This window comes from Camelus bactrianus, chromosome 13 (assembly GCF_048773025.1).
Source record: "Camelus bactrianus isolate YW-2024 breed Bactrian camel chromosome 13, ASM4877302v1, whole genome shotgun sequence".
Classification (NCBI taxonomy): Eukaryota; Metazoa; Chordata; class Mammalia; order Artiodactyla; family Camelidae; genus Camelus; species Camelus bactrianus.
The window spans coordinates 57,469,415-57,491,148 of record NC_133551.1 but is presented as its reverse complement, the minus strand read 5'-3'; the positions used below and the strand labels follow the sequence as shown (position 1 = coordinate 57,491,148).

At 55.1% G+C, this 21,734-nt stretch overlaps 1 protein-coding gene across 11 annotated transcripts in view; it reads right to left on the bottom strand.

Moving 5' to 3' along the window:
- The window catches only part of COL16A1 (collagen type XVI alpha 1 chain), a 50,806-nt gene that overhangs the window by 14,008 nt on the left and 15,064 nt on the right, over positions 1-21,734 (bottom strand). For 6 of the 11 annotated variants that reach the window (XR_012511358.1, XM_074376986.1, XM_074376978.1 and 3 more), the window contains 27 exons: positions 21,604-21,648; positions 19,707-19,742; positions 19,414-19,458; positions 18,998-19,129; positions 18,232-18,267; positions 17,927-18,034; positions 17,494-17,616; positions 17,335-17,388; positions 17,077-17,118; positions 16,721-16,756; positions 16,582-16,635; positions 16,331-16,399; positions 13,594-13,647; positions 13,476-13,502; positions 12,705-12,764; positions 12,480-12,527; positions 12,298-12,351; positions 8,756-8,809; positions 8,508-8,540; positions 6,349-6,465; positions 6,222-6,263; positions 6,045-6,131; positions 5,225-5,269; positions 4,314-4,358; positions 2,522-2,575; positions 1,972-2,025; positions 1,381-1,434 (listed from right to left, as the gene is read on the bottom strand). Coding sequence is in view for 10 of the 11 variants with exons in the window: in XM_074376986.1 (XP_074233087.1) it covers positions 1,381-1,434; positions 1,972-2,025; positions 2,522-2,575; positions 4,314-4,358; positions 5,225-5,269; positions 6,045-6,131; positions 6,222-6,263; positions 6,349-6,465; positions 8,508-8,540; positions 8,756-8,809; positions 12,298-12,351; positions 12,480-12,527; positions 12,705-12,764; positions 13,476-13,502; positions 13,594-13,647; positions 16,331-16,399; positions 16,582-16,635; positions 16,721-16,756; positions 17,077-17,118; positions 17,335-17,388; positions 17,494-17,616; positions 17,927-18,034; positions 18,232-18,267; positions 18,998-19,129; positions 19,414-19,458; positions 19,707-19,742; positions 21,604-21,648 (1,608 nt within the window). In the remaining variant the exon portion in view is untranslated. The remainder of the gene's footprint in view (positions 1-1,380; positions 1,435-1,971; positions 2,026-2,521; positions 2,576-4,313; positions 4,359-5,224; positions 5,270-6,044; positions 6,132-6,221; positions 6,264-6,348; positions 6,466-8,507; positions 8,541-8,755; positions 8,810-12,297; positions 12,352-12,479; positions 12,528-12,704; positions 12,765-13,475; positions 13,503-13,593; positions 13,648-16,330; positions 16,400-16,581; positions 16,636-16,720; positions 16,757-17,076; positions 17,119-17,334; positions 17,389-17,493; positions 17,617-17,926; positions 18,035-18,231; positions 18,268-18,997; positions 19,130-19,413; positions 19,459-19,706; positions 19,743-21,603; positions 21,649-21,734) is intronic. The other 5 variants (XM_074376981.1, XM_074376987.1, XM_074376984.1 and 2 more) reach the window with 3 other exon arrangements.

The following is a 21,734-nucleotide window of genomic DNA, read 5'->3' as shown; positions in this document are numbered from 1 at the left end:
CTCTTGACTCTCCAATCCAGCCAGCAACTGGCTGCCATCTTCTCTTCTTCAACACAGCTCTGATTATAATACTTTTTTGCTCCAAAATCTTCCATGGCTCCCCACTGTCAGCTGAATGAAACACACTTTCCACCCATGCTGGGTTTTGAGGCATCCTGTGATCTGATATGAACCACCCTTTCCTGCTTCACTTCCCTCTCCCCTTTCTTTCTTTTTTCCTCTCCCCTTTCTCATCTTCTGTCTTGCTTGGCCAGACTGCGGTTCCCTGAACTCTATACATCCAGACCCCTGGGCCTTTGCACGACTGTCCCCTCTACCTCCCTAGCTAGAGTGTCCACCATTCCCCCAGCCTTTCTAGGCCTGATGAAACTTTACCAAATCATTAGATGGTTCGAATCTGTTCCTGAGGTGTCCCCACCCACGGCCTCTCCCTCTGGGATTCCCCAGCACAGAGAACTATGTGTCCTCCCCTGACTCCCACCCTGGAAATTCCATTCAGGGCTCAGCTCAGACACCACCTCTTCAGAGGCCTCCCTCTCTAATGCATCCTGTTCATGGCTCCAGTTTCTTACCCTGCTTGATTTTCTCCGCTGGTCCTATCTCTTATAATTTATACGTATCTGTTTATTCATCTGTTAACTGCCTGTCCCACTAGAATGTGAGCTCCATGAGGGTCAGGGGCACAACGGCCTGTTTTATCCACCAAGGCACCGTCAGAACAGAGCCTGGCACCCAGAAGGCCCATGAGAAAGAGCTATTACTGAATAACTGCACCGTAGGGCTTGGCTTGCTCCCTCCCAGGAGGCCTCGTTGGCTTGTGTAAGAGAGAAGGTAAAACAAAGGTTTGGGAGGTCTGTCACAGACAAACTTGGGTTCAAGTCCAGGCTCTGCCCTAACTCATTAACTAGCTGCATGACCCTGGGTGAGCCATGTCACTTCATGAGCCTCAGTGTCCTCATCTGATGACCATCCCATCTCCGGTGCTCAGCATGGGCCTGGCACATTTGTTTTGTGAGGCGTGGCTCTGGGCTGCAGGGGTCAGGAAGCCCAGTAGAGTCCAGAGTCCTGGGTCTGGCACTCAGGCCTACAGCCATGGAGGGTTGAGGTGTCCTCCTCCAGGTGACTCTGGCCCCCCTCTGCCTTCTCCAGGATTCTCCCAGCGGCTTCCTTCTGCCCCGCTCCCACAGCAGCCAGCCGGCAGCAGCACTGCCTGCTTGAGATGCAGCTGGAGCGGCTCAGGGGGGCCGGGAAGTCGGGGTCATGTCTCCCCCTTCGCTTGCGGCTGGGAAGCTCTCCAAGGGAGGCGGAGGCGGAGGCGGTGGGCAGGGACCAGTCATTTGAAGCCCTTCCTCCCGCCCCCGCGGAGGGAGCTGCACTCACCGATTCTCCCTTCTCTCCCGGGGAACCCAAGTGGCCGCGCTCCCCCTTGATGCCCTGACAAGCAGCAAAGAGAGCGTGAATTAGCCCTGTGGGGAGGTGGCAAGGCGCTGACGTGAGGGGTGGAGGCTGCAGCTGGTACACAGACTGGCGCTTAGAAGCAGATGGCGCCTAGGACGACCGTGGGAGCTGGGGGTGGGGGACCAAGGGGTGGGCATCGGCCTCCAAGCCATTCAGTGGAAGGGGGGTGTCATGTCGACCTAACAGGCGCCTCTGCACTGTCTCCTCAACTCTTCTCTGCCCCCCCAGGAGGCAGATCCCAGTCTACTCCCAAGTCTGGGCTGCTCAGGGTACTCTGAGAGTCTGGCCCTTGATGAACAGTGACTACAGTGAGCCCCTCAAAGCAGAGAAGTAGGCCAGGCTCCACTACCAAGTGGGCTTATGATGGTGGGGACTCTGTACAGACAGCCTGGCAGAGACGCCTGCTGAAATGCTTGCAAAGGAGGGAGCCCATTGAGGATGCCCAAGCCTGAGCCTGTGCTGATACCACCCCCATGGTTCTGGTACCCTCAGACCCAAGGTCCCCTTACTCACAGGCAGTCCCGGGGGGCCCATGGCACCTGGGTAGCCAGGTTGCCCTGGAGGACCCTGCAGAGAAAGGGAGACATAATGGACCAGCCCCCCCAACACTTCTGTCCCCCTCCCTGGGCATGAGGGCAGCCAAGGCCAGACCATCTGGAGCAGGTGCCCGCCTGCCCCAGTACAGCCACCACCTTGGGCCACTTCCCCCAGGCCCAGCTTCCCTTGGTCATGACTGCCACTACAGGCCTGGACCCTGGGAGCTGAGCCAGAGGAGGAGGACCAGGGCAGGGGATGATGAGGACCGGGGTGGGCGAAGTAGGAGGGGCATGCTGAATGGGAGAGAGAAAGCCCCCAGGATCGGGGTGTTTGCCCCTTATAGGGAGTCGAGGCACACCTGTGACCCTGATGGGTTGTGAAGACTGAGGGAATCAGGGCTGAAGGGCAAAGAGTTTCAAAAGGATGAGTCCACCTCCCATTTTCCACTCAGCAGGCTTTCCTGGGGGCCCATCCTCTGTCTCCCCAGGGCCCTGCATCTCTCTCCATCCCCTGCTGCCTCCCTTACCGGTTCCCCCTTCTCTCCGGTCAGGCCCCTGAGGCCTCGCTCTCCTTGAAGACCCTTGGAGAGAAAAATCATGAGAAACTGCAGGGGAGGGCAGAACCCACCCAGCCCCTGACGCCTTCCCCCTGCCCTGCAGCCCTCTGTTCCCATTCCAGGCAAAGGTGGAGGGTTGCTGGTGGCCCCGTAGTGTCCCCAGCAGAGTGACTGTAGGAGGGGGTGCCCAGAAGGGTAACAAACTATCAGAGGAATAAATTCCCATATATGGGTGCCTCTCAGGAGTATCCCCGAAGACAGGTCATCACAGAGATATACCCACCCAGGTGGGTGACTCTCAGAAGGTACCTCTCACTCTCAGGTGACTGCCATTGGTGTGCCCTGTGGTCACTGTCTGGGGTGCACCTTTTAGGAGGGTGACACGTGCTCCCCTGAGGGGCGACTGTCAGGAGAGGTGTTCCCCGAGTGATGCTCCCCACCAAAAAGTATCACCTGATACCCAACACTTACCTGTCCAAGCCCCCCACCCCAGCCAAAAATCACCTTCTTTTAGGGATGCAGGGGAGGGACATGGGAAGGCTCCCTCCAGAGCAGTCCTTGCCACTTTTTAGGTGAGAAGGGATATGCATTCCAATCAGGGCCAGAGCCCCCATCCCTCACTCCTCACCCTGGCCTTTGTAGATGCACCACACCATTAAGGGGCCTTGTCTGCCCCTTTTCCCTCACACCCTCAAAAGACGGCGCCCAAACCTTTTCCACAACACAAGACAGATGGCTAGACGGACAGATGGCCCCTTCACCCAAGCAAGCAGAAACAGACAAGGTCCGGCCAGGATGAGGACGTGGGGACAGATGGAGCTGTGACAAGGAGGGGCCCTGCTCCCTGAGCCTCCATCACCAGGCCTGGGAGGAGAGGAGCCAGGCCCCAGCAACACGAAATCTGACAAACAGGAGGTTAGTTTCCATGACCCAGGAGGGAGCAACAGTGAGGATGGGGATGATTTAAACATACTTATGATGATGATGAAGGCAGAGCAATTAACGACACCTGGCAGAAGGAGGCGGCCAAGACACTGGGCACCGAGGGGCAGGGCCCCATGACACCCAGAAACCCTACTGGCTGGCATCACATGCCCCGCCTTGGAGAAGAATTGGGACCAGAGCCAAAGAAGAGGAAAGGAAGAGGAGGAAGTTTCCTCAAGGATGATGGGAAAGGTTGCAAGCATGGCCGCCTTGAAAGCCCTGGGGTGCCTCTGGACAGCCCTGCCAAGCAGCAGGGTGGCGAACCCGTGCCAGACTGCAGTGTGAAGCCCTAAAGCTTTGGCATCTCTGCCGGGCTCTGTGCCAGGTGCCTGGCAGGGCCCCAAGAACTACTTTCAGCAAATCTTCAGTCAACACCAAAGGTGGGAGAAACAGGAGGCAGAAGTGAGAAGGGAGGGATGGAGAGGCCCCTGGAGGCACCAGCTTAAAATAAGAAGGTAAAATAGCTCCGGAGGATTTAGGGGGAGTGATGTGTGATTGTGGGAGAGAAAAAGGGAAACGGAAGGGGGGAGAAGAGAGAAGATGAGAGAGAGAAAGCAGGAGAAGAGGGAGAAGGGAAAATGGAAAGAAGTCAGAGACTGGGATGCCATCCAAGCTGCTGGGACCTCAGGGAACCCGTGTCGTTAGCTACCCAGCCTGCAGGGGGACAAGGACAAACATGGAGGAGGGAGGCCAGGGCAAGACAGGAAGGGAGACAAGCAAAAGCCACAGAGACCTGGCTGGCGGGGGAAGGGGAGGTCGAGCAGCGCTAAGTTCTTACAGGCAATCCGGGGGAGCCAACAGCACCAGGAAAACCTGGGGGGCCCTGGTGGGAGAAACAGGCAGGTCACATCTCACAAGCACATTAACCCTGGGACACAGTCTGGAGTGGAGGGTCACGGGGAGAGGAGGTCATGGGAATATTTTCAAGGCAGCTGGAAAAGAGACTCATCGCAAGTCTTGGCCCAGAAGACATCTGCTCCTCGCCTCGGTTCCAGAAGAGTGGCTCCGCCATCAGCAGAGACGGAAACAGCCCCCAGCGGCAAGCAGCCCTGCCCAAGTCTTCCCGAGTCTGAGCGAATCCCCTTGCCGGGGCAGAAGCCCGTCATGCCTGCTGCCTGACCTCCGTGGGCCCCCAGGTCAGGGGCTCCCTGGTTCTAAGATGGCTCCCACCAGCCTTTTTTGTTTTTCCTCCAAAGAAAGCATTTACAGTTCCTCCAGGCTCTCCTAGTCACATCTATGGTCCTGTCATATCAGCACCACAGAGAACTCCAGGGTAGACGCCCCTAGGCTGGCTTTGGAGGCTTGTCCTAGAGAAGGCCCTACAGAGCTCCATCTCAGCCCCTGGCCCCTGTCTGAAGATCACTGCGCGCTTTCCTGGCTGCCCAGATGGTGAGCAACTGTGGTAAACACAGCAGGGATGGGGCTGGGGAAACCAGGATGCACCCCAGGGCCTCCTCGAAGCAGGACCACAGGCAGAGCAGGGCGGAGCAGTTTTGGTGGTGGGGGGGGGGGATTGGGTGGCAGGAGGCCACAGTCCCTGCAGATGCTCTGACAAGGGAAAGGAGAGGCAGTGGAAGCTCCCTCTTTCTGTCCTGCCCAGCTTCCTGGAGACAAGGCAGCAGAATGGTATCTGGGATTTACAACCCTTTGAGAGCCTCTCAGGTGGGCCAGGAAACCACAGATACTTACAATAGGGCCTGGAGGACCCGGGGAGCCCCTCATGCCAGGTGGACCCTGCAAAGGAAGCCAAGGGAAATCACTGCAGAGGCCCAGATGCCACAGCGCCCCGGCGTCTCCACAGCTCTCCACCCAGCCCGCCACAGCCAGAGTCAGCAGGCCGTCAGAGCAGGGTGTCAACGCTGACGTTAAACCTTTCATTCGGTTCATTCAATCATCCGGCAAATATTTATCAATCAGCTATTAAGTACCGGGCACTAGTCCAGGTGCTGAGGACACAGCAATAAACAGAACATTAAACTCCCTGCCTCATGGTGCTTACATTCGAGAGAGGGAGATGGAGAAGGAATAGAACGGGGGCTGGCACGTCGTCAGCAGACATCCGTGGCGTGTTCCCAGTATGTCTCAGCGTGATAAGTGTGAGGCAGAAAGGGGGACTGGGTTCTAGGATTGGTGTGGGGGTTCCATTTTAGAGACAGTGATCAGGCAGTGTCTCCCAGAGAAGGTGATATTTGAGCAAAGGGCTGAAGGGGTGAAGGAGCGGGCCCTGGAGAAGAGCCGCAGGCCGAGGAAGCAGCTAGGCGTGGGGAGGAAGAGAGGCCGGGGGAGCAGAGCTGCGAGGAAGCCCGTGTGCCCGGAGAGCAGATGAAGCCAGAGCAGTGAGGTGCGCCGGGTGACCTAAAGGCCCTGAAGGTCCCTGAAGGACTCCCAAGAGAGACAGGGAGCCACGAGAGGGCCCAAGAGGACATTTGGCAGGAATGAAACTGCCCTTAGGAACTGAGGGCCACTTGAGTGGAGACCCAGTGCCTTGGGGCGAGGGCCCTGCTCTTACCTCTTCTCCTCTCTGGCCAGGCAGTCCCGGAGGGCCAGGCAGGCCAGGGCTCCCTGCACAGCCCGGGTCTCCCTCGCTGTTGTCCCCCTAGAGCGGGATGGGGATGGTCAGCGTGAGGGTGTGAGCAGCCCCAGGGTCGCAGGGCAGGAGCTGAAGAGAAGACGGAGGTCCACTCACCCGGGCCTCCTCAGCTCTTGGGCGCTCCCGCTCCATGAAGCACTGTGGAGGACAGCCAGAGGCCCCGTCAGCGGGGGCAGCCAGGAGCTCTCCCCCCACCAAGGCCACCCTGAGCCCAGCCTCCTACCCGGGCACAGCTGTCGAGGCCTGGCACGCCGGGGATGCCCTGGTCTCCCTTCTCTCCACTTTCTCGGAGAGCCACAGGGTGGGCCTTCTGCCTTTGGACACAGTCCCCACAGATGCTCTGATGAGAAAAATGGGAGGCAATGGGGCCTGGGGCAGAGAAGGCCAGGATGGGCTGGATGGGGGACCCCACTCGGAACTCAGCCTGGGGCACCCTGCTGGCTGTCCACCCACCTGCTCTCTTCCTCCCCAGCCACATCCCTGCTGCAGCTTTGCTGCATCCTCAGGGGACCCAAAGCTGGCTTTGAGTTTCCTCCAGGAAGAAGCTCTGGTAGGGCCAAGCCAAAGCCACTTCCCAGACAGGAGTGTGAGAGGAGGCGGAGGGGCCCACGGAGGGACCATCTGTCCCGGCTGTTCCTGCAACCTGCACCCACTGTGAGGACATGCCACGAGGATTTAGACTGAAAAGCCCAGCTCCAGACACCAGCTCCTCTGCCCAAGGCACCAAAGGGAACAGCTGCAGGAGGAGCCAGGCCCTTCGCGGACACCCTCTGGGACGGGGCTTGCCCCTGACTCCCCAGCAGATCCCAGCTGTCACAGGCGCCCCAGTTTGCCGGGCCTGAATCTTCCTGGAGGTTTTAACCTCTTTGGGCTACAGACATCTCTGAGAGTTTGATGGAAGCTGAGTCCTCTTCCCCGCAAAATGAAACCTACTCACGAAAACTAGACTAGAATTTCAGAGGACCTGGGAGCCTGGCCGGGTGTCCACAGGCCCCTAGACACTCTTCAAAGCAAAGGCCAGTGATAATGGTTGTCATTTACTCAGCACCCATGATGCCAGCCATGGTAACAGGCCTTAGTCCATTATCACCTTCAGTCTTGACAGTGCAATGAGGCAGGTCATCTTGTAAGCATTCTGGAGATGAGGCTCAAAGAGACAGCATGACCTGTCTAAGGTAAGTGGGGCCCTGGATTGGGCCTTGGTCTGTATGAGGGCAGAACTGGCACTCTGTCCACAGGCCCAGCTTCCTCTGGGCTGTGGGTGCCTGGGGTGGTCAGCACCCCCTGGGGCACCATCTGACCCCTTCTCCAGATCACACTCAGTTCCTGTAGAGGGGCTCCCCATGGAGCACTTGATTAAGAGGCCATCAGATGAAATGTTGCACAGAGAACGTCCAGTCCTGCATTTGGAGTCTCACAATCACCCTCCAGGGCCAGGTCTTGGGGAACCCTGGCTTGCCAGAAGCCTGGGGAGAGCTGGGATTTGTTGCCACAACCCAGCTGTGATCCAACCTGTAACTGTTGCCAGGAGGTTAATCTGACCTCAGAGCAGGGGCAGGATGGGCAGTCCCCATGCTCTGTCCTGACCAGGACCACTGCAGTCATGGGAGGTCCAGGGCACTGACCAGCCAGTGCTAGAAGGGGGTGACCAGGATGGGGTATCTGGGGGCCAAGGTGTGGGAGGGACCCCTAAGGATGCTGGGCCGGAGGAGAGAAGGTTCCTGGTCTCATTTCTAGAGGCGAATGAGCAAGGAAGGGCTGTGTCACCCGTGGTTGCCCAGCTTGGGAAGGCAAGCCAGCCCTCGGGTGTGGCCTTGATGCTATGCACAGACCCTGGCACAGGCTGACTCTCCCACCAGGCCCCAAGTCCCCTTTCTTGCACCGCTAGAATTGCCTCTTAAATCCCATCTCCTCCCTGGATTCTTTCTAGATTGACCAGAGGACAGCTGAAGACTTCTTCCGGGCTCCTATCCAGTCTTATCATAGTAATAACCTTCACAGGTCCCTGCTTGACAACCCTACAAGTGCACCTTCACCCTTCCTGCCCTGCCCCAGGGTGATGGGGGGCAGGGGGTGGATGCAGGGCCTCACTGGCTGCTGCTGTGTGCAGGTGTCCTGGTTACAATTGCCAAGAGCACCATGGCCACGTAGGCACCTTCGCAGGATTCCTTCAAACACTCATTCAGCAAACACTGACTGAGGGTCTGCTCTGAGCCGGCACCGCGCTAATCCCTCATAGACAGATGCCTGGCACGCACATCCCCCACCAGCCGCTCCATCTGCAGCTCTCTCTGCGCGGTGCCACGCAGCTGAGTGCTTACTACAATCATCCCCTTAGGGAAACCCCTGCCAATGCCTACTCCCCCTCTCTTACTCTCTTACCTTAAGGAGGTGCTGTTCAATGGGCAAGGATCCCTGCAAGACACAGACATGAAGGCTCAGACGGGTGAGGGGAGGGGGGCAGAGACTGAAGGCGCCGGGTGGAGCCTTGGGAAGCCACACACATGGCATCCAAGCTTCTCCCCGCCTCAGAAGAGGAAGAGGGGCCCCACTGCAGCTGGGCGCTGGTGTGGCAAGGTCAGCCCTGGGAAGAGCACGGGAGGTGCCGGACAGAGTTGGCGGATACCTACCAGCTCTGCAGTTAATCCAGGCTGTCCTGGCAAACCATGGTTCCCAGGCACTCCCTGCAGCCAAGAAAAGACACTAGTGAGTGGACACCTCTCTCTGGCCTGCAGGTCACCCTGATTCATTCTCAGCATCCCTACTGCCTCTCCCCATCATCCTGCAGCGCCGAGAGCCCTGACTGGCACAAGGCTGATGTCTATTCTTAGCTCAAAAGCCTCCAGACCGTTTGTAGAGGGAGCTGAACAGGCCCAGAGGAGTGACCCCCAAAATCAGTCCAAATGAGTTCTTCCCCTACACGTTAGGGGCAGAGGGTCTTCTATATAGGAGATAACGACTGTTTCTTTCTCTGCTAAGTACTTTTCCTATATTTTCTCACTACGTTCTCATATATCTTCTCATTTAATCATCACAGTTTTCTTGGAGAGGTGTTTGTTAGCTCCACCTTAAAAACAAGATGAAGAACTCAGAGAGGTATGTAACTTGCTAAAGGTCACAGAATGAGCAAGGCACAGAGGTGAGATTCAGATACTCCTACCCGTTCTACTGTAGAAGGGAAGTGGTACCTGGTTCCAACCCCTCTCTCACCCAGTCTCTCAGGAGCATTCCTCAAATGACAGTCCCCAGAACACTCATGCCCACAGCAGGGTGGACGCCAGAAAGCCCCATCTAGGGGCAAATCCTGACTGACTACCTGTATAGCTTTTGGCAGGTTACTTGGGGGAAAAAATTTCTGTGCCTCAGTTTCCTTTTCTGTGAAACAGGGAGAGTTTATGGTAAGGCTTAAAGGAGATCATGGCTGTATGGTGCTTAGTACAGAGCCTGGCACGAGGGATGCTCATGTTAAATGCTGCCAGCCAGACTCCATTCCCCGGACAGACTCACAATGCCAATTAGTGTATTAAATACTCCGTGGAGGCAGGGAATATGCTTGGTTTTAAATCCCCAGTGCCCAACCTGGAGGAGGTGTGCATTAAGTGCGCGCTGAGTGAACGCACCGCTGCTCACTGCACACAGGATTTCCTTGGCCTGATCCAAGAGCTGGCCTCTCTTCAAGTCCCAGCTCTCAGCAACTGAACATGCCACCTCCCCCAGCAGCCCACCTGATTTCAGGCCAGGCTGCAGCAGGCCTGAGTCAGACCTGGAGTCAGCTTCCCCCAGCCCCTCCTGCACCCCACGTGCCATCACCTAGCCCTGCTCATTCCACGTCCTCAATGAGTTAATAAGGTAAAGCGCTTAGAACAGCTCCTGGCACAAGGAAAACACCTTGACCGTGTTCATTATAATTATGCCCCTAAATGATCAGTCACCCCCTGCTCCACTCTCCTGCTCCCGGGTGTTAGTTCAAGCCTGATACTCTGTGATTTTCTTTTCCCGCCCTCCCAGAGCTGTTCTCCCACCTGTCCTACTGTAGAAGTGAAGCGGTGCCTGTGCACCATCTATTCTTAGCTATAGAACTGCACATTTCTTAAACCTCTGTGCCTCAGCTGCTCTTCTGAGAAGTGGACGGGGATTACTTGAGATTATATTTCTGAGGCTCTGGATGCTGTCTATCCTGAGCCTGTTCCTGCACCTGCAGAGAGGAGCTGCTGGGCCCTCGCCTTCTTGAAAGGACTGCAAAGAGACTGCCAGATGAGGGGCAGGTGCCCGCGAGCAGCAGCCTCGGCTTAGTCTCCAGCACTGACACCAGATGAGGACTCTGGTGCCTGGGACCGGGCTCGGTGGCAGTCACTCTTTTCTGCCACGTTCCCCCAGCATGTCTTGGCAGGGTTCACAGGACATCAGCATGCGCTTGTCAGTGGGTCACTTTGAAATGACCCTCGCGCTTCCCCAAGCAAATGGCAAGCCCCCTGCAGACTGATTCCCGTCTCCTGGCACTGCAGCCGGAAGCCAAGACACTTGGTAAAGGTGTGGCTGGCCGGTAGGGGACCTAGAGTTGGCTCTAGTTCTGAGCTCCTGACAATACGGAGAGAATGGGGATCCCGACAGAGGCTCCCATCAGCAATGGGGGCCCACCAGAGCAGATTCTTTGCCTGGGTCGGGGGTGGATATAAAATTGTTGGGGCTGTGGGGAGTAGTTTGTAAAAAGCTTCCATGTGATTCTGCTCTGCCTCTTCAGGTGAAAATCACTCTTTCAGAAGCTGGGAGCCAGATACACAGAAGCCACTGTCTGTGCCTCCCAGGGCCTCTGGGAAGTGTGGCCTGGCATGCAAACATGGGGGAGCTGCCCTGCATGGCAGCAGAGAGCATTAGAAAATGCTCTGCGCGGGAAGCCCCAGTCCAGTGCCGCCAATTCCTAGTTGATGACCTCAGACAAGATACTTCACCTCCCAGAGCCTCGGTTTGCCCAGCTGTGACTTAAGGCTAACACTGCCTTCTGTTGGAGCTGATGTAAGGCTCAGGTGAGTGAGAGAGAATGGATGTAAAAATCATAACAGAAGTTGTCATCCATAATGATGGCTAATGCCTTCTGAGCATTTATTTACTGTGGGCTAGGCAGGGCTCTGTACATTTAGCATGCATTAATGCTTAATACTCACAAAAGCCCCATGAGGTAGGTGCTGTACTTATCTCCACTTAACAGATGAAGTAACTGAGACACAGAGAGGGTAAGTAACTTACCCAGCATTACAAAGCTAACACACAGAAGATCTGGGAATCAAAGTCAGGCTGCCTGGCTGTGAACGCACACTCTAATCACAATGCCACTCAGATCTCAACTCCTACTGCTCTCACCACACACCCTGGCCTCCTTCCTATTCCCTGAAATGGCAGGCACATTCCGACCTCTGGGCCTTTGCACATGCTGCATGGTCTGTCAGGAATCCTCTCCCTCACAGGCCTACTCCTCATTTCTTTCAAGTCTTTCTCTTTTTCTTTTTTCTTCCCCCTTTTTTTCCTTGTTTCCCTTTAAGTCTTGATTCAAATGCCCCCTTCTTTTCAGCTTTGTTCTCAAATATCTCCCCTGGGCTCTTCCCATTTTCTATCCACACTCCCTGCTTTAACTTTCATGCAGCACAAATCACTTTCTAACACACTGTATTTTATTTATTTCTCTTGTTTATTTTCTGTCCCTCCTACTAGAGTGCAAGCTCCTAGGGGTTTTTCTTTCTGTCCACTGCCATCTTAACAGCACCTAAAACAGTGCTTAGAAAATAGCGGGTATTTAAAAAAAAAAGAAAGAAAATAGCGGGTATGCAAAAATATTTGTTGCACAAATGAATATTGAATGTGCTCCAAAATGGTGAGCTCTGTACCCGTGTCAAGGATTGTTAACTGACCCAGATTCTGGGTTCCTGACGGATGACCAAGGCCTGAGCTTGGCTACACACAACAGGGCACTCCTTGAAAAAGGGCTGGGAGTACACAGAGCCTGCCCTCAGGGACCAGTGAGCCCTCCACACGACTCTGGGAAGCAGGAGCACAAGGAGCGAGAAATGACACGTGTATGCATTGGGACAGGGGAGCAGCACACGTGGGATCCAGCTCGGAGCATGCGCCCTGCTGCCCTGCCCCCTCCCAAACTCCTCTTTCTCTTCTCCCTCTTTACCTGCAGTCCAGGCATCCCAGGGGGGCCTGGTGGTCCGGGAACACCCGGAGGACCCTGAGGGAGAGAAGAAATCATCAGACCCAGAAGAGAGCTCTGCCCCATCGCTGGGGGCCTGGTGTCAGGATGGGCAAGCCATGGGGCGCTGGCAGGCAAGAGAGACAGAGGAGACAAGCGACACACACCTGCGGGCCCGGCTGCGAGGAGCTGCCCATCCAAAGTCCCGGAGCACCCTGGGTGGGAGTGGGGGTCGCAAAAGAAGGGGAGAGGTTATAGGCAACGTCCACACCAAGCGCAGGGCTGCATGGGGAGGCAGCTGGCCGGGGCGCAGGGGCCCAGGCACCTTGGGCACGAGGCAGGAAGCCAGGCCTCTTCCCCCAGGTGGGGGGAAGGCTCTTGGCACCACTTACCGGCATGCCAGAGAAGACAAGGTCCCCTCGGGAAGGGCAGGAGCACTCCCCTGGCTCGCCCTGAAAAGACAAGGGCCTTTATCAGAAAAGGGCAAGGATGGAGGACCCTCTGGAAAGCGACAGTTGGGAGGCAGAGCAGGCTCTAGAGATGGAGGGGGCAGGGTTTCAATCCAGAATCTGCCTCTATTACTGTGCCCTCGGGCAATCTGTTTGACCTTTCTGAACCTCAGTCTCCTTGTCTGTAAAATGGAAATAATACCAAACGCAAAGACTGTCATGAGGACGAATGGATGAATGTATACAGAGTTCCTGCTGCATGACTCGGCAAACAACAGCTCCTGCTATTACTGCATTTTTAGCTTCACCATTGTCCGCTGATACACGGGAACTCAGCCCCATTCCCCTTGGCCCAGCCTGACTGCTGTGCCCTTCTCTCCTTGTCATTCACCTCCCTGTCCTCTCACTCATCCTTCCGAACTCAGGTCCTTTCCCTGTCCTGTGATACAGCACCCATCTGAAAATGAAGCTGTCCCCCAGGGGTATCTTGGGATTCTGGTTGAGCCCTGGGCCAGCAGGGCCAGCAACCAGGTGAAGTGGGAAGTGTTTGGGGCTCCTGGAACCTTGAACCAGGGAGCTGGTGGGTGGCAAGGAGACCAGGATGACTCCTCAACACCCATCCTCCAGCCCAGGGACACAACCGAGTGGACCCAGGTGGGGCTCTAGGGGCTGCTAATTTCCTTAGAGTATTGGTCATAGGTCCCTGGGACTTACCTTCTCTCCCTGCGACCCCTTTTCACCCTGCAGGGAAGAAACACCAGGAGGTGAGTAGACAGGAGTGTGGCAGCAGGGGCAGCTATGGCTTCCTGCTGCCCCGAGACTCGGTACTCACCGGCATCCCTCTGGCTCCTGGAAGTCCCATCTGTCCTTGCTGCCCATCAGGGCCCTGAAGGGAGAGATCCCAGGGTCAGTGGGTGAGGCTGGACATCAGCCAGCCATCTGGCCCCTCTACAGGGGATGAGGACAAACAGGAGCAGCACCGGGTTCCCCTGGAACCCGCGCCCCTGTGCCCACGTTCTAGAGGAGGAGACTGTAGGCACAAGAGACAAGAAGGGGAGAAAGGAGGAGGAAGACTGGCGTTTCCTGAGCACCTTCTGGGTGTCAGACCCTGGGCCAATGGCCTGTCAGAGAGCACTGGATGGAATCCCCACCCCAAGCCCTCCCTGCAGGACAGTATTGTCCCATTTCACAGGTGAGGAAGTGGAGGCTTACAGAGATTTTTGTTATGGACCCAACAGCACAGCAGCACCTAGGTCTGCTCTCTCCTGTCTCCCTTTAGTGCTTGATCCACAGTCTCCCCACCATAAAAGTACTCTCATTAACTCAAGGAGGGGGTGGGAATTTCAGCCCTGATTTGTCAACAAGGAATTGAAGACACTGAGAGACTGTCACTTGCTTATGAGGTGGGAAGCCCCATAAAAAAGACCAGCAGGACCCCCAGGCAGGGCCACTACTCTCCTGCCAGCACCTGGGTTCCCTGGCCCAGAGGCTTTATCTTACTTTTTGCCTCTGATACAGCTTACTTCTGGGAAAGTGAAACTTATCCCTAAAATACTATTGGTTCCCTGAGCTCACTCCTGATTGGTTATTTCCTTCACTCCTGATTGGTCCATTTCCCTAACTTCTGATTGGTCTGTTTGTAGTACTTCATTTGCGTGGAGCTCACTTCTGATTGGTTATTTCTCTCACTCCTGATTGGTCCATTCTCCTCACTCCTGATTGGTTATTTCTATTCCTCCTGATTGGTCCATTTCTACAAAGCTTGTTCCTAATTACTCAACTTTTGTTATACCTTAATTGCATATGATGTTGCAAAGTGTAAACTGGTAGCCTATAAAAGCCTGTGTAAACCTACAGACAGAGTCTAGATCTTGGAGTGTTAACTCCTCTGGGCCTGCTGGCATAATAAACCTGAGCTCTCCAACTCTCCAAGTGCTGCTTGGTCTCTCACCTGGATCCAAGTTGCTGTCACAACCGAGCTGTAACACTGAGCTGTTCCACTGAGCTGTAACACATTTTTCTGCAACACTTAGGGTCACACAACTAGTGAGTGTGGGTTCAGGACTAGGAAGTCTCCTGGATGGGATTCAGCCTGAGGGATGACAGTCTGGAGAGGTCAGCCAGCCACACAGGGCATTTTGATGGCTGTTGTCCTGCAGGTCATGCCACCTTCCCACGTGGGACTCGAAGCTCCTTAAGAACCAGGGCCACCTTCATCTTTACCTCTGCTTTTATCGGGGGCTCCCTGGGACAGGCGGGGACCCTGACTACCCAGTTCTGCTAGGCAAAACAGACTGACTGCAGGCACCTGGGTGAGACTGGCCCCTCTGGGCTTCCGCACACGCTCAGGAGGAATCCATCAGTGATCCCCAAACTGGGATTGGAATTTCTCTAGGGAACCATAAAGATAGAAAAGATACGGTTCACTGGGCTATTTTCAACATCATCAAAAGCCTAAGGAAAATTATACATTTGCCCAAGACCTGGCATGGAACAGGCTGGCTGAAAGGTAGCATTTCTTTGGTTGAGGCTAGAATTATATAATCTTGTAAAATTCTAGTGAGTTCATGTGGAGTCGAAGCTGACTATTATACAGGTCTTTGATGAATAAAAATAAGGCAACACATTTATTATTACTTAATCTATGCAATTTGTTCCACAGACACATCTTTCAAAACATGGGAGTGATTGGTGAGACAGTAATAAAGGGAGGTCCTTGAGGGGAATGAGGTAGGAAGTACTGCTGACCTAGATATATCTGTGCTGCCCAGTATGGTAGCCAATAGCCATGTGTGGCTACTTAAATTTAAAATAATCAAAATTGAGTGGGGGAGGGTATAATAGCTCAGTGGTAGAGTGCGTGCTTAGCATGCATGAGGTCCTATGTTCGATCCCCAGTACCTCCATCAAAAATAAATAAACCTAATTGCCTCTTCCCCCTCCAGTTTTTTTAAATTAAAGAATAATAAAATAATTAAAATTGAATGAGATGTAAATTTTAGTTCTTCAGTCACACTAGCTACATTTTGAGCGCTCAGTAGAGGCATGGGGCTGGTGGCTACATCTCAGGCAGGGCAGAATAGAACATTTGCCATCATCACAAAGATCTGCTGGGCAGCTCTGTTTTGGATGATCCTGAATAACTCCAAGGTTTGTGGTGGGGTTGGGGGAGTGAACTCATGGGCTCTGAGTCAGACGGACTTGGGTTCAAGTCCTGGCTCTGTCTCCTCACTCTCTGACCTTCAGTTTCCTCATCTGCAAAATTGGTATAAAACTAGCTGTTACCTTACAGAGCTATTGTGAGGATTAAGTGACTCTGTTTGGAGCTTAGCACAGGGCCTTGGCACCGTCACTGCTCAAAAAATGGTGGTGTTCAATATTGTCATTATTCAGGTGCTCCTTCGAAACAGTGTGGTCTTCCTTCTCCAAGGCTGGGCTAGGTTGAGGCTGCTCTCCTCCCATCCCCAATGCTGCTGGGACTGGCAGGGTCAGGCCCATGCCCTCTTCCCAGAGGCAACGTCCTTGGTCCCAGCAATGTCCCCAGTGTGGAGCACAGAGAGGGCGCCTACCGGAGGCCCAGAGACACTGGCGCCAGGAGGTCCCACAGGTCCAGTGGCTCCTTTCACCCCTGGAGATCCCTGTGGAAGAGAGGGTACAAAGGTTGTGGGGGCAGAATTTGAAGCTAGCTACTATCCAGCAAGTGAGACTAGGCCTTGGGCAGCCCCCTGACAGGCATCACTCAGTTCCCACATCCCCTGTGCCCACGGCCAGGACACTGCGAAGCATGGCAAGCCTAGTGCCCAAGGAGGCAGAGGCTCACCTTGGCACCCTTCTCTCCAGCAGGGCCAGGTGGTCCCCGAGGTCCCCGAAGCCCCTGCAGATGGAAGCACAGTTAGTTACCTCTGTCCTGGAGTGGTCCCTTCCCCTGCCAATTTCCTCCAGGCCCAGGGCAGACGTACCTGAATGCCAGGCAGACCCTGGACTCCAGGCTCCCCCTGCAAGTCAGAAAAGGCAGACTGGGCCAAAGCTGTCCAAGCCAACCTGCCCAAGCCAAACTGCCCCACCGGCAGACCTGGCCTGGGGTGGGGAATCTGCCAGCCCAAACTCAGGAGAGCTCCACAAGGAGGCACTAAGGGTCAGAGAGGGGCAGGGGGTCAAAACCAAAGTCCCAGACAGAAGCATCGGCAGGCCAGGGCTGCTGCCCAATTCCTTATCCCAGAGCTGTGCCCTGAGCATCTGGTGGCAGACTGGAGTGAGCTGCTGGCTTATGGAAGTGCTGGGAGGCAAGAAGGCAAAGGTAAGGCTGGAGACTCACCTGGGGCCCCTGGACTCCCACTCCTGGAGGCCCAGGCTCTCCCTGAAGAGGCAGAAAGACAAGCCTGAGCTTGAGACGCCCCACTCACCCTTCATCCCTGCCTCTGCCCCAGCTCCTCCTCCTTGACCTCCTCCATCTCTACCTTCTCCCTACTCTGCAGCTGATCCTCCTCCACTCCAGGCCCACTGCCCCAGTGTATCTCCCCCTACACATACTCACCCACACAGCTGTAGCTCAGGACCCCACATCCACACATACCTGTAGGCCTTTCAGTCCTGGGGGCCCTTGAACTCCTGGTAGACCAGGCTGGCCCTAAAAGACACAGGTGACCCATGGATCCTGCAGGGAAAGGGGGAAGGAGGGAGAGAAGGAAAGCCCAGGGAGGGAAGGACGAGAGGGCAGGTAGCCAGAACTCACCGGTTTACCAGGCCGGCCAACACCTTCTGGCCCCGGGTCTCCTTTCGGGCCTGGCTTCCCAGGCAATCCCGCCATGTTGGTCAACGCCCCCTGCAGGCTGGGGCAGGCAGTGCAGCCATCACCCTGGTGAGAGCCGGGCACAGCCAAGAGCTAGTGAGCCAGGGCTGGTGGCCAGGCCCAGAGGAGACATCAAAAAGCAGATCCTAGTGCCCTTTGGAGAGCTCTGCCCCTCCGCTGCCCCCACCTCAGCCTGGGATCTCAAAACAGGCCCCCGACACTCCTAGCTCTCCCAGAATCGCTCCTCCACCCAGGGATTCTGGCATCCCGTAGGGGAAGGCTCACAGCCTGACCCCAAAGTCCTTCCCCTCGTTAGCTCTCAGCTTGATCTCTTTTTGCACATGCAACAAACTGCACCCTACCCCGTTTGCCTGACCTTTTCTCCTTTTGGCCCTGCAGGGCCGCGAACCCCAGGCTCTCCCGACAGTCCCGGCTGCCCTATGGTGCCTGGTGTTCCAGGATCTCCAGGATTCCCAGCATCACCCTGTAAGGAGTAGGGTTCAAGGAGGGCAGAGGTGACCCAGCTGGGAGCACGGTGCCCTCCTGGGACCTGTAGGCCCTCAAAGAGCCCTTCACTGGGGCTGGGAGCTGGGCAGGGAGTAGAGAGTGGGCACTGGGCAATCAGGAATAAGAGGCAGGGAGGGCATCTGCGAGGAGGTGGTGCCCACTGAATTCTCTCACCTTCTGCCCCTTCAGTCCACGCTCTCCAGCCTTGCCCTGAGGAGAAAACATTCCAGCACCCACTCACTCATACTAGACACTGCCCAGTGTCTGGCTCTGTGTGAGACCTGGGACTGTACAGTATACCAAACAGACCAAAGCCTCTGCTCTCATTCTAGTGAAGCAATGCTGGGTCAATTAAGAGAAGTCTTGAGCCAGACTCCCTGCCTAAGTGAGCCTGGCAAGTTACTTAACCTCTCTGTGCCTCAGTTTCCTCATCTGCCAAATGGGGATGATAAAAAAGGGCATAGGCTTCTACTCAGTAGGGTTCTTGTGAGATGAGACGAGCTGATGTGTGTGAGGCAGTGCGTAAGCCACAGTATACACTCTGTCAGTGTTCGCTGCTGTGAGCCGGGCAGTGATAACAGCAGTCACCAGGGTGGTGATGCTCACTTCCTAAATGCTTGTCCCAGGCTTTACAACAACACTGTGTGCAGGAAACAGAGGCACAGACATGGAAAGTGACTTGCCCAAGTCAAAGTGCCACTAAAAGGCAGAGCTGGACTTTGAGCTCAGGTTTGTGTGGTCCCAGGTGGTGCTCTTTCTGCACGCTGCGTCCCAGGATGAAGGGCAGGGGCCTGTCAGGCCAGCGCCCTCTGGGGACAGAGGCCCCGGCCCCTCCACACACTCCCACCTACTCCCCACTTCGCAGGGAGCTGGGAGACCCAGGCAGCCCACCCCTCTCAAGCCCTGCCTACGTCCCTCCTCCACAGGCCCCAGAACTCACCTGTTTTCCTGGCAGCCCAAAGCCTGGAGGCCCAGGCTCCCCTTTCTCTCCAGGAGGCCCAGGCAAGGCCACCACGTGGCTGTCCTCATCCTGACGCTCAGACAGGGTGAGGCATGCCTCACAAGGCTCCCCCTGCCAAGCAAGGACACACAAGGCTGGGGGACTCGGGCTGGGGAGTGTGGCCAGGCCTGATGTAGCACGTCTGCTGGGCAAGGGATATCTCAAAAGAGATTGTTGGAAAACTGGTAAGAAAGGAAGGTGGGGGCCAAGGCCTCAGGGGTCTTGAAATTCCTGCTGAGAAATCAGATGTTACCCTCAGGCAGTGGGGAGCCTTGGAGGATCTGAAGTAGAGGAAGATGAGCGCGTGTTTAGGAAGCTGGCCCTGGCTGCAGTGCGGGGAATGTCTTCAGACTCACCTTCTCCCCTTTGATGCCTGTGGGTCCCACTGGTCCTGGAGGCCCCTGTGTGATACGAAGCCATGTTGGGGGGCAGGTATAGCTCAGTGGTAGAGTAGGCGCTTAGCATGCACGAGGTCCTGAGTTCAATCCCCATTTAAATAAGTAAGTCAATATATGTAATTACCCACCCCCCAAAAGAAGCCATGTGTGATGCCCAGCAGCTGCCTGGGCCATGCTGCCCAGGCCTATCATCTCCCCACCTCCCACCTTGTCCTCCTCCCCAGAGCTGTTGCCATCCAAAGCACACCTACCGGACTGCCGGCTGGCCCTGCCTCCCCAAAATTACCCTGAGAGCAAAGCAGAGAACACAGGGTCAAAGTTGGGAAACATATAGATGCTAGGTCACTCCCAAACTACCAGAATAGCAACTTGGGACCCCCTGTCTACCCTCCTCATCTCCTGGCTAGGGAAACTGAGACCCAGAGAGGGAAAGGAATTTCCTCAAGGTCTCTTGGAGAGTCTGTAGCCAGCCTGCTTCTGCTCCCAGCCTCACTTTGCGGAATCCCAGCCCCACCCTTTGCCCTGGCCCAGCACACAAAGATCAGGAGTTCATTTCTCCGACAGCCATTGGCTGGACCCCCGGAAGTGCTGCGCACTGGGCGAGGTGCCGGTATGTAGTGGTGAACAGTGCAGACAAACATGCCTGTGGAGCTTACACCCTTGTGGGGACACCAAGAACCTTTAAATAATAGTAACTGTGAAAAGCAATGAGTGCTGTGAAAGAAAGAAACAGGGTGATCAGACAAAGAAGGCAGGGGAGGCTGTTTTAGACAGGACGGTCGGAGAAGGGTTAACCACAGTTATCAGAAAGACGAGACTAAAGTCAGTCAATGAAAGACTGGGGGGAGGTAGAGAGGAAAAACGTTCTAGACAGTGGGAGCCACAAGTACAAAATCTAAGAGGTGGGAACATTCTTGACATGTTCCGGGAAGGAAGGAGGGCAGCACATCAGAAGCGCAGGAAAGGGGAGAGGAGGGCCAGATGAACCTGCAGGGGCAGGCACGACCAGGCATTCAGGGTCATGTGAGGCACAGCAGGCCTTCCATACAAAGTCGAGTCATGGGAGGATTTTGAGCAGGGAAACAATGTAACCTGAGTTCCCCTCCGACACACACAAAGCCACATTAGCTACTGGATGACAAGTCTGAGAGCAGCAGTGGCCAGGTAGGCAGCTGCTGCCACCATCCAGGTGAAAGATGATGGGGACCCAGACGAAATGGCGGTCATGGAGGTGAGCAAAGTGGGGGGAATTGAGAGATGCGGTGGCAGAGCTTTCAGATGGAGGAGATGATGTGGGTGATGTGGGGATGGGAGGAATCAAGGATGCTGCTGGGTTTCGGGTCTGAGGAGGTTTGAGGAGCTGGGTATATGCCATTTATGCAGCTGGGGAAGACCGGAAGAGGAAGCAGGTATGGGTGGGAGTGCAAAGCTCCATTTGAGAAATGACAGGTGTAGAGCTGGTAGAGCTGAGTCTGAACATACATCCCTGTGTTTCTCACACTTGAACACTCGTACACCCATAGAACCCCTCATTTGAGTAAGACTGTGTTATAAGTTCGATGTTGTCATTTGTCTCCAACGCAGACGCAAATATAAACGTTCACACGGGCACTGAAATTGAGTGACCCATCGGAGTAGCGACGATGACAGACTCTGGAATCAGACTCGCTGGGCTCAAATCCTAGGTCTGCACCCAAACACCCGTGTGACTTTGGGCAATTTACTTGGCCTTCTGGACCTCTTTTTCTTCCATAAAATGGGAGTAATGGAGGACCTAGACCATAAAGTTTTGGGAGGAGGAAACAAGTCAACACATGTACAAGCCCTTAGAATGCTTCTTGGCACAGAGTAAGTGGTAAAGAAGTGTAAAGGCTATTATTTTATTATAAGGTGGTCTCGAATGTCCATAATTGTTTTGGATTATCAGTAAATTAAAAGTACAACACTAAGGAACTCTCTTGGAGAACATGCGGGCCCTCAGAAATAAATTCTTTGACTCCAGTCTGCAAAACACTGATGAATTTACTTCTCTGTGGATTTACAGTTTTATCTCTTGTCTATATTGTCCCTATCCCCCACCCAGCGGCTCCCCTCCCTTGCCTCCCTGCCAAGAAGTCCCTGTGTCCCTGACATCTAATCAGGTCTCACCTTCTCTCCTTTCAGCCCTGTTGGCCCTGGAGCCCCAACTTTCCCCTGAAAAACAAGCAAGTCACAGTCACAGCATCCCCCAACTCCCATTCCTCCAAGACTCCACGGGTCCCAGTGTCCACCGAGAAAGG